This window comes from Colletes latitarsis, chromosome 9 (genome assembly GCF_051014445.1).
Source record: "Colletes latitarsis isolate SP2378_abdomen chromosome 9, iyColLati1, whole genome shotgun sequence".
NCBI lineage: Eukaryota > Metazoa > Arthropoda > Insecta > Hymenoptera > Colletidae > Colletes > Colletes latitarsis.
Genome location: NC_135142.1, coordinates 28,573,477 through 28,584,212, shown reverse-complemented (window position 1 = coordinate 28,584,212; position 10,736 = coordinate 28,573,477). Strand labels below are relative to the sequence as shown.

The following is a 10,736-nucleotide window of genomic DNA, read 5'->3' as shown; positions in this document are numbered from 1 at the left end:
ATATGCTTTTGTATTTTGCATGAGGTACATTTCATAACATTGGGGAATGTAAAATTGAATTTATGAACACATTAAAATTACCTATTTTTGTATTAATTTGCTTTTGAATTCTGCATGTTTAAGGAAGAACACTCTAAAAATGGTAAGTTTTAAGTATGACGAATACGTATACATTGAGATATAACCTCAAACCTATTGGATATTATTACGAACACAGACTTTAAGATTAATATATTAAGATAATATCGGAAAATTTTCAGCCAAAAGGAAAAATAAAGAAATTCATCGACAAGAAGAATTCAGTAACATTTCATTTAGTACATCGTTCACAAAGAGATCCATTGATTGCTGATGAAACAGCACCTCAGCGCGTACTTGTACCCGCTGGAAATACACAAGCTCCCAAATTAGAAAAAAAAAATATAGATAAATCTAAACGGAAAGAGGAGCAACAAAAATATGGCATATATTTTGATGATGATTATGACTACTTGCAACATCTTAAGGATGTCACTTCTTTAACAACTGAATGGGAACGCATAGATTCTACAAATGCTTCAAAAACAAATAACGAAAAAGACACTCCAAAAATTAATTTACCATCTTCTGTTTTTGCTTCAAATGTTGAAGAAAAGATTGGGCTTCTTAACAAGGCAGCTCCTGTTTCTGGATTGCAATTACATTTGGACCCAGATGTGGTTGCAGCATTGGATGATGATTTTGACTATGATGATCCAGAGAATGAACTAGAAGATAATTTTATAGAATTAGCTGATAATAGTGATAATGAATCTGCAGAAAATGAAGAATATGGTATGTACAAATACATTGTTTATATGTAATAATTAATTTATATTTTATGAAGGTGAATTGTATTAATTAGATGAAGCATCTGATGTTTCATCAGAGGGTCATATGGAATTATCTGACGAAGAACAAGATGAAGTACATAGTTTAAATGGTCCTCAGTACACTTTCAATGATGAAGAAACAAAATCACGGTTTACAGAATATTCCATGAGTAGTAGTGTTATGAAAAGAAATGAACAGTTGATTCTTCTTGATGACAAATTTGAGACAGTAAGTATTTAACACTATGAGACTAATTTGTTTCTTTAACAGACATATTATATTATACATTATTATGTTGGTAGATGTATGCAACATATGATGAAAATGAAATTGGTGCATTAGATTGTGATGAAATTGAAGGATACATAGCACCAGATTCAGATTTAGTCCTTCAGTGTGCAGCAGAATTTGAAAAACAAAGCAAAGATGTAAGTACTACAAATTTGTTTTCAAAGTAGAAATATTGATTATTATTTGTTTCCACAGACTGAGAGTGTTGCAGAACTTATGAAAGACAGATTAAAGATCTTAGGGAAAGAATATTCTAGTTCTGAAGATGATAATTTAGATGAACTTGTTGTTGATGCAAGACAAAAGGATAAATGGGATTGTGAAAGTATTGTTAGTACATACAGCAATATTTATAATCATCCGAAACTAATTTCTGAACCTAAGGTATGTTACTTAAGAATAATTGATCTCCCATGCCTTTAATGTATAATCATGGTTACAAATTTCTTTATAGCATCTAGATAAGATCAAAGTTCATCCGAGAACCGGTATTCCGAAAAATATTTTGGATGGATCTTCCGGGAAACTAACATCTAAAAGTTTAGCTCAGTTTGATCAACAAAATGAAAGTAGTAATCAAAGGGGGCCTCGATCGATTGCAGAAACAATGAAATCAACTTTAAGCACATTAAGTATAAGGCCCAAAGGAGAAACCCCTGAAGAAAGAAAGGACAGGAAAAAGGCACTTAAGGAATATAGAAAAGTAAGATTTGTTTTGAATATCTACGGTATAAATTAGTAATTGAATTTTTAATTGATAATTCCAGGAAAGGAGAGTAGAACGAAAAGCAAATACTGAAGCATTTAAGGAGGAAAAGAAACGCCAAGAAAAGATTCTATTAAACAATAGACAAAATATACAAGGAAATCGAATACTTTAATATATAAGTTACTTTATACTTCTCTTTTGTACATTAAATAATTCACGGTACTTGTCACTGTATGTACATTGAATGTATTATTTACGTGCGTATTAAACGTATTTAATATAACTTTCTAAATGATTGTACTTCCTTATCAATATCAATCACTGCTAATAATTTGACACTTCTATATTCACATATTAACTAGTGTTTCAGAATGAGGAAATTGTCGAAATATATTTTCCTTGCTCCTAAATTTCATTAATTCAGAAATCGATCTATCGAAATCGAGCGCGCAATGTCTGAACGAGACGTGTAATAAAAATTGAATAAAGCGATATAACGTGAATAGCGTATATGTTTTTGATATTAATTAATCCGTGATGTACTGTTTTTACGCGTTTTTATTGTTGCTAGCCGAGCGTGTTGGCACATTTTTAATTGTTTGAACCAGTGCCCACGTGAGAGTACCAAGGTAAAGCGAGTAAAGCGCCATCGTTTAAGGCGGGGCAAACAACGGAAACTCTAAAGTCATATGATCGATTTGTGATTCTTCCCTTCAGAATTACAGTTCTCTTCGTTCGTTGCAAAGATGGCCAGCCAGACGCAAGGTATTCAACAGCTTCTGGCTGCCGAAAAAAGAGCTGCGGAGAAAGTTTCAGATGCTCGAAAGCGTGAGTTTCCATCCAGCCATTATAATTAATATTTTAACGCGTATAAATGCCGTGTACAGCACGTTGTAGTGAACTCTTCTGTGACCCTGAGTTTAAATGGGTGTAACCTTTCAAATGCAATGAAAAGTGATATTTGAATTTGTGTGTACTAAGATTATGCTTTTCGTTTAAAGTATTATCGTATCTGTTGTCCGGTTGATCATTTTAAATGAATTTCTAGGAACACGAACATGACATAGTGTTTGACCATTCACGTGATAAAATAGAATTAATCTTTATTAATATAACGTATAATATAACCGACGGAAACACCTAATCATTGATAGTATTGTCAAAATTGTTGAAATAAAGTCGCAATTGTAAAGCAATTTTCTTCTTAGGTAAGGCACGCCGATTAAAACAGGCAAAGGAGGAAGCTCAAGATGAAATTGAGAAGTATAGGCAAGAACGTGAAAGGCAATTTCGTGAATTTGAAGCCAAGGTAAATGGTTTTCATGCATAGAAGTTATTTTCTAAATTTAATATTTTTTTTTTTTTGTTATTTAGCACATGGGCTCGAAGGAAGACGTTGCTGCACGTATAGAGGCTGACACAAAAGTAAAAATAGAAGAAATGAATCAGGCTGTGTCTGTGGAGAAAAACTCAGTAAGTTGACAGTATACGTGCAAAAAAGAGTTTTCAGTTACTAATGTTTTTCATATTCTCGATTTATGTCATATAGGTCATGCTTGAAATTTTGGAGTTGGTGTACAACATTAAACCAGAGTTGCACAAGAATTACCGCGTCGAAGTTTAAGTTGCAAGAAATGCATCAACTAATTATAAATATTACATCTCACGCTATAAATGTACATTAAGTACTTTCCTTTACCATATCTTAAAACGTATCTATTATTGTTATGTTGTACTTTTATCAGAGGAAGCATATACCTTTTAATCGTAGATGGTGGTATTTGAATTATTAGAATTTTTTCCGCAGCTGCTATACGACAATAAATGTAATCGTAACTATGCTGAGCTTTTACCACCGTATTGGAAAGTTTAAGGATTATTGTAGTTGCATCACGATAGTAGTATAAATGTATTGAACAAGTTGCCGTCATTGTGATATATCAAGGCCTAGATATATTAGGATGACGTTTATATGTTAAAATTTAGGGTGGTGGCAAACAAATGATACATCATTAAATGTATGTTGCTAGATGTCATTCCATAATTCTGCTGCATCGAGGACATAAAATGTGATTAAAAAATAGCGTACAACCTCCTGAGAATTACAGACAAGCTCCCGGTCGAACGTGGTTCTCGCGACGATGTACAAATATATCGTTTGTTTTATTTGAAATCTTTAAGCTTTATTAAGTTATACGAAATAATAGTTACACCTCATGTGTATGCCCTGTCTCTTCGAGCTGGTTAATCTGTACAGTATTAACGTTCAAAAATAAAAATAACCAAAGTGTATGTATACGTTAATAGATACCTTTACTATGTTGAAATATTTTAGTATAATAGCATTTTGAAAGTAAACGTCAAGTACGTTACCATTAAGTATAGTTTACATAGTTAAGTAATCTACATCAGTATTACGTAAACAATTTCGTGACTACAAAATTCGCGGTAATATTTTAAGTCTTTCAAGTGTTTTAATCGAATTCTTGTATGATATGTTATATAATTAACCTCGTTAGACATAAATACAATAAAAGGAATAATGTATTTTCACCTTGTTTGTGAGGATTGAAATATTTTGCGAAAATATCACGAATTTTAAGATCTCCCGATGTTACCAGTTTACAAGTTCAAGTTGGTTCTCTTTCTTAAGCGCAAACGCACTTCCGGTTAAACTCAACTGCAATCTCATTGGCTGTTCCCATTTATGTCTATTGCAATTGGTCAGTGGCAGTGATGCCAGATGAACAGTACTTTTCGTGCATGCGCCATTAAAGACAGCAACGTGTTATAAAGGCGTTAAAGTTTAGTAGATCAGTAATAATATAATAAACAAGGTAAAATTATGCGGTATAAATATCGAGTATCACGCAATAAATGTAAACGTTATTACGTCTATCATGTAAAGATGCACTTCTTGAACAATGCATTTTTTTGGCGCCAAGATTGCACTTCATCATGAAGCTCGATATCAAATCGAACATTTATTTTACATCGTGATGCAACTGACGGGACTTAATATTTTAGACTATTATTTTAAATAATGCAAGCATTCGCGCAATTGATTTTGTTCTCTTTTTGATTTTAGGAAAAACTATTTATGAAAAAATAAGTGTCAGCGATCTTACCGATTTCAATGGCCTTGAAGATGGGTTGGAGAGGGGTTACAGGCAAGTATTCCGAAATTTCATTGTCAATCATTCAGACCTAGAATTACTTTCAAACTTAATGGAAGTTTTGCTTGCTCCCTTTCGCCATAAAATGTTTAAATAATTCTGTAAAGCAATGAAACAAAGGGTTATAGAATACCTGTTTTCGGTCAATTCCGGTACTTCACTGCCATTTTCTAAGCGCAAGCGCGAATAAATGTGATACATCTGGCATCGCTGGTCAGAGCTCAGATGGAACAGAAATCTTTTAAACATGGAGGGGGAATCAGCTGTGTAAACCTAACCTTTCCTCAACCGACGGATCGTGTTCGCTGACAGCGGTTGGTTGGGTGCGCGTGGTGTGCGTATGTGTGATGTGCGTTCACACAACACTAGCGCCACTCTATAGAGACCGAAAGGTGATTCGATTTCGCGAACTAATCCTGGTAGCGCGGAGCGGTCAGTACGTGTGCCATTCTGCACCGAGAAATGGCAGACGACGAGACGCGTTCGGGTAGTAGGAGAGTGAGCACGTTGCCGACGTACGAAGTCGTGTGTGAGGACGCAGTGACAGCTGTGCACGAGTACGCGTTTTAAATTTGTTATGATTAAGAACGTACCGGGTAAGACCGGTCGCCGACCAGCTGCGAGTCCGGAGAGGAAAAGATCATTGTAGATAACGCGTGTCGAAAGTTCTGTGTGAACGGTGCATTTTTGGTTTTTCGGTTTTCTTGCCTGTTCGGAGGCGTGTTGCAAATTCTTGACGAGCAAAAAGGGTGTGTGTTTACCGAACCTCTTTGGATACAACCTGCCACAAGATGTGGTGTCTTGTTAGCCAAGCGAACTCAGTCATCCTGGAGGTGCAAGTCGACCCTAAAGCTATTGGCCAGGAGTGTCTCGAAAAGGTGAGATTGTTATTACTCCTTTGTTGATGTTATAATCGAACAGTAAAAAGAAAATTATGTATTTACGTGCATTTAACGCGACGTCGGTAGTTTTTAAGATAAAATGTTTATTTTTACTTTGCTCAATTTTTCGCCACGGTGTTAGCGTCGAGAAAATTTCTCTACGACGCTGCTAGATTCGCATACGAGATTTGAACGTGTTCGCGGTACTTTCACGCTTAAATTCTAACGTAACGGTTAATCGCAATCTACAACTGACGTTGCTTTTCATCCAGATGAAATCCTTGCTACTTTCATTTTATATAGTATTCCTTTCGAAGCGATTGCCGTTATTCGAGACGGATGCGTAGTAACAACTCAGATACGATACCAGGTACAACTTTGTCCTAGCGTCGCGGTGTCGTTTCCCGTGTAAACAATAACAGAGCGATCGTTTATCGTCCGTGTCGTCGATAGCGTTACTTTGCAAATAGATACCAAAGCATAACGAAAAATTTGAAGACGCGTGTGTCATCGTTATCGATAACCTCCAAACAAAAATGTTCGGTGTGCCAACGTATTGTTCGGGTCGTGGTAGATCGCGAAAACGTAAGCATATTCTCGCGTATCAAAGACGGTGTGAACGGTGCCTTACGGCTAGATCGTAACTCACGTGCGCAACAGATGCTCCGAAAACATTCGACTACTTGCGGGTACAATTTGAAATTTGATATCTTATGTCAACAGACGAAGCCTATGTTTCCGTTTTCGCGTAAATTTATCTTGCTCCCTATCTTGGATCGGCAGTATTTAAACGCTCCAATTTGAATCGCAACAATGATCGCAATAATTAACCGATAAGATTCCTTTGTTTATTTTGCTATATGATTACTCGTGCCAATAGTTTTTCGCTTGTTCTCGAACTAACTTACGTCTAGCCTAACACGGTGGTGTAGGAGAGATTAAATTTGGTATACTTCCCTTCCCATCCCTTCTCATCGTGTCACAATCCAGTTGTACAAAATAACTGATATCGATGCGTTTTACCTGGTTATCGTATCGTCGGTATTGTAGATTGTTTCCGAGCGTAGTTCACGATCTTTTCGTCGTTCGTTGACCATGCCCCATTGACGACCGGCGATCGTCTGTGCTCCGACGTTCCGTGTCGAAGTTGATCGAAGTAAAGAATGAACGATGAGGTAGCGGCGATATCGAGGCGATCGTATATTTAATTTATCCCCGACCTGAGGTGACCTCATGGCAACCTCGGTGGTCGTTCTACCAGTAACGACCTCTCTGTTCTTCGGGGTTTAACTCTATTTATAGATGTAAGATGTATCGGTTGCGTGTAACGTAGCAGTCGCACGTATGCACGAGATACGCTACGACGAACTAACCTTATTCCCCTTCGTGTCTGCCTGCCTGCTGGGCATCTCGCGTACAAAGACCCTAGCTCGTTGTTTCTATTAAAAATAGCCCCTGGTCGCTTACATAAACAATAACTTCGAACCGGTGCATTTGGACGTAAGTTGTCTGTATTGCGTCGCGGAGTTATCGCGGGTCATTTCGCGCAGGCACTGACGTCGAATTCGGATTTTGCTTAAATTTGCATACGTTGTAATATTCAGTGATATTTCAACCGTGTCTCCAAGGATTTCTTAGAATTTCGAAAAATGTAGATTTTATTGTGACGAAGAATCAGTGTAAATTTGATTCACGAATAACGTACATAACCTGAAAAAAATTTCTACAGCGTTCCACGTGTAATTCGAACAAATCGGTTTTGAAATTTGAACATTACATCTAAAGATGGCTGAAACCCGGGTTTCGAGCAATGTTATAACGTCGAATAAATTCGTTCCCGCGAATTTCCAAATCGTTGAAAATAAAGCAAGGCAACGAAACGAATATTAGCGTTCTTGAATGGTCCTGTAAGGACGATAGACCGCGATGTATCGTCGCGTGGAAGTTCCAAGGAAGCGGAAACGAAGTTTTTCGTCGTGGTCGGTATCCTCGCGGATTCGCTGAAGCATATTCATGACCCATTTTACATTAATGGCGCAAGCAGACGAGAAAAATGTACCGCGATGCTATGTATTTCATAATTTCTTTCGCGGACCGTGCCCGGTTACCAGTTACTCAGCGTCGCGGCAGCGTAATTGTTTACAAAACGAAATTGTTCGACGGCGACGCAAAGCCCTCGAGTCGCGTAAAAATGGCAAATTGATCGTGACGCAAGGATCGTTCGGAATTTAACGAAACGAAATAATCGCATCAAAATGTGTCTGTGAAACGGCGGTGCGGTGCACCTTTGAAGCGTACGAAGCAAACCAAGCAAGTCGATGTCCCATGCAAACGAGACCGTAGATGCAGCAGCTAGTCTTCCAGTGGCGTGTTTACCTTTAATATCAATCCGAGCAGAGCACTCGACGATGATTACGGTGCAAGTAAGTGGGTCAAAGCCTAACTGGGTCGCAATTTCACTGAGCACCGTATTATTAGATGCCTTGGTGCTCGGTGTGCGCCCACCGCGACAAAGTGCCCGACAGAGTTTTTAGTTTTAGATTCGCGCGCCTACAAACATAACCTCTAAACGTTCTAACGCCATTCGTGCCGTATGCCTGCACGTTGGGCGTTATCGTTCTTCGCCTTCTGTTCTTTTGTTTCTATTCGGTTAATACTAGAGATTCAAACATTATCGCGAAGTACCGGTTCGTTGGTTACATCATTCAACTCGCGTAATCTCTCTTCCAGTCACTGCATCTCTAACTTCCCGTTTGAAGTCTGCTCGCGGTAGATCATTGCGTATCTCTAAGCAAATCTTTGTAATTGATGTGGATGTGTTTAGGAACAATGTTCATTTATTATATTGGTTTTAAAATAAGAAAATTTATTCAATGGTTGAGGAGTGTATAGCGACTGTGAGACAGAAAGGTTGACCGTAGCCCTCTGCCGGCGAGTGCAGGAAGGTGCATCGACGGTGGTTATTGCAAGCTTCTTGTGAGTAGTTTACGATTTCGTGTCAATTTTTGAAACCTATTTTGAGTATTAATGATGTGTGTGCATGATCGAGCTGTCTTTTGGAGAATCGAGTTGCTCGTCGAAGGCTCCAGTTCCCAATTAGGTGAGTTATCATTTCTATCGTTGGATTAATCTTGCTCTACGTTATCAGAATACGTTGTGTCGTTCGAGTAGGTTAGATTTCGTATAGACGGAAACGAGGGTGCAAGATGGCGGATCCAAGTGTTTTACATACGATTGCTGGCTCAACATAACCTCAAAGTGGAACTTATTTCCGTTTGTTCCACTTTTAGGTCGAGACGAGGCTGATTTCTGCGCTTAGGCTGTTCAACCCACTCTAGGCTTGATAGTATCTGGACTAATGTTACAGTGGGCGCGCGTAAATTTTACGACCAAGTCTATTTTGTCCTTTTCCGAAGAGTCGGTACGTTTATATTCTGCTTCTATTTCTGGAACAGACTTTCCTTCGCAGGACAAACCTGATTAGTCGGTTGAATAATTTCATCGACAGTCGTTACTGGGAACTCGGTGCGACAAACAGTTGGTTCGAGCAGGCATTCTAACGCTCGAACGAATATTGCGAAACTACTTCTTTTTATTGAAAATCCAGGTAGAAATTTGGCTACGATTTCATAAGGAATATAAATCCTATTGCTCGGAGAGAATTACGAACGACCAGTTCAGTTAATTTACTCGTTATTTAAATTACCAAACGATGGGAGTACACGTTGGAGAGTATGGAAGTACTTTGGTTAATCTTTGGACTTGCGGGACTCGAGTTTTCGGTTGGTAGTGAAAAATGTTCTCCGTTTCAGTCCTCCGACGAGACAGCACCGTGGAAATTAGGTCGAAACTGGCAGGAGTTCGATTCCAGAATTCAATTTACGTCGTCTTTGTGCCCCGAAGTCGATCCGATCAACGCGCAGCAGACGTTTTCAAGATCTAATTTGCGTTTACTGGCGCCTCTTCCTACGTCGCTCTTCCTCCTCGATGTGAAACGCGCGCGACAAAGGTGATAAATGCGTCCAACTCCCTCAACGTTCGAAAACTTCTCGCCAACACGTTCTTTTACTGTTTTGTGTACGCGAGCCGATATCGAGAATTTTTCAAAAATAACGCTCGAGGCTGTTGTTTTCAAAAACTATTCTAAACAAAACTGTTCCATAAATTTCTTTTTTCAAAAACATTGTCGAAGTTGCGTACCAAAGCGAGTACGATTGTTGTCTCGTCCTAGCTAGCGTTTATTCAAAATTGCACAAGGTTCGGAAACTCCGTGTTTACTCTTTCGATCGAACTTTTGGGTAATTGAAGCTGTTGCGAGAAAGTTCGGAGGCAATAGACCCGGAGTTCGCCCGGAGTGTTCGAAATTCGACGTGTCTCGAGCACACTGTCCGTTTCTTTTCTGGTTTTCGTTTCGTGTTCAAAGTTTCTCCCCCCTCGCATTAAATGATTAAACAAACATTTCAGTCTAGTCGCAACAGCGTGTAAGTTCCTGTTACGTCAACGGTAGATAATTAAATTTTAATCCAAGCAGGCCCGACGCTGCGACTTATTCGATTTCGTTCGTCAAGGAAATCCCGTTTATTTCACGGCGAGACGAGCGAGCCGGAAATCGCGTTTGGTCGGAAACCCCGGATCGTTCGGATGCTGCAGCAGAGGATACACACCGACCCCGAAAGTTGAAACAGTTCACGTCAGATTCATAATGCGCCGTCGTGTCCAAGTTAAGTCTCTGGTTTAGCCGTGTCTTGCCTAATTTGCGTTAGGACGACGCCGAAACCGGCCAACCGGTTTCGAAACTCCGCGCAAAACTCCGTCGAATTACTCTTG

The 10,736-nt window shown here is 38.7% G+C and overlaps 3 protein-coding genes and 1 long non-coding RNA gene across 4 annotated transcripts in view; 3 read left to right on the top strand and 1 right to left on the bottom strand.

The window, feature by feature from the left end:
- Position 1: 1 nt before the first annotated feature.
- On the top strand, positions 2–2,125 carry Ltv1 (LTV1 ribosome biogenesis factor). Its single transcript, XM_076772662.1, has 7 exons — positions 2–142; positions 261–813; positions 884–1,080; positions 1,155–1,280; positions 1,339–1,527; positions 1,598–1,846; positions 1,911–2,125. The coding sequence occupies exons 1-7, from the start codon at positions 140–142 to the stop codon at positions 2,022–2,024; spliced, it is 1,431 nt and encodes a 476-aa protein (XP_076628777.1). The 5' UTR covers positions 2–139; the 3' UTR covers positions 2,025–2,125.
- On the bottom strand, positions 650–5,240 carry LOC143345501 (uncharacterized). Its single transcript, XR_013080275.1, has 3 exons — positions 5,162–5,240; positions 4,981–5,059; positions 650–746 (listed from the first exon to the last, which is right to left on the bottom strand). It is a non-coding gene; the product is annotated as an uncharacterized LOC143345501 (long non-coding RNA).
- Positions 2,522–4,144, top strand: Vha13 (V-type proton ATPase subunit Vha13). The gene is made up of 4 exons (XM_076772678.1): positions 2,522–2,680; positions 3,061–3,161; positions 3,227–3,325; positions 3,402–4,144. Exons 1-4 carry the CDS (start codon positions 2,599–2,601, stop codon positions 3,474–3,476), a joined length of 357 nt encoding a protein of 118 aa, XP_076628793.1. The 5' UTR covers positions 2,522–2,598; the 3' UTR covers positions 3,477–4,144.
- Dnr1 (E3 ubiquitin-protein ligase defense repressor 1) overlaps positions 5,187–10,736 on the top strand; it is a 131,909-nt gene continuing 126,359 nt past the window's right edge. The window contains exon 1 of the mRNA XM_076772661.1: positions 5,187–5,906. Coding sequence (XP_076628776.1) covers positions 5,820–5,906 — 87 coding nt within the window. The 5' untranslated portion in view covers positions 5,187–5,819. The remainder of the gene's footprint in view (positions 5,907–10,736) is intronic.

Bases quoted from the DNA above. Each gene is read 5' to 3' on its own strand.
- Ltv1 (XM_076772662.1), top strand. The intron at 1,081-1,154 runs GTAAGTATTTAA...TTATGTTGGTAG, and splicing joins TTGATGACAAATTTGAGACA to ATGTATGCAACATATGATGA. The intron at 1,281-1,338 runs GTAAGTACTACA...TTGTTTCCACAG, and splicing joins TTGAAAAACAAAGCAAAGAT to ACTGAGAGTGTTGCAGAACT.
- Vha13 (XM_076772678.1), top strand. From the start codon at position 2,599: ATGGCCAGCCAGACGCAAGGTATTCAACAGCTTCTGGCTGCCGAAAAA. The intron at 2,681-3,060 runs GTGAGTTTCCAT...TTTTCTTCTTAG, and splicing joins AGTTTCAGATGCTCGAAAGC to GTAAGGCACGCCGATTAAAA. The intron at 3,326-3,401 runs GTAAGTTGACAG...TATGTCATATAG, and splicing joins TGTCTGTGGAGAAAAACTCA to GTCATGCTTGAAATTTTGGA.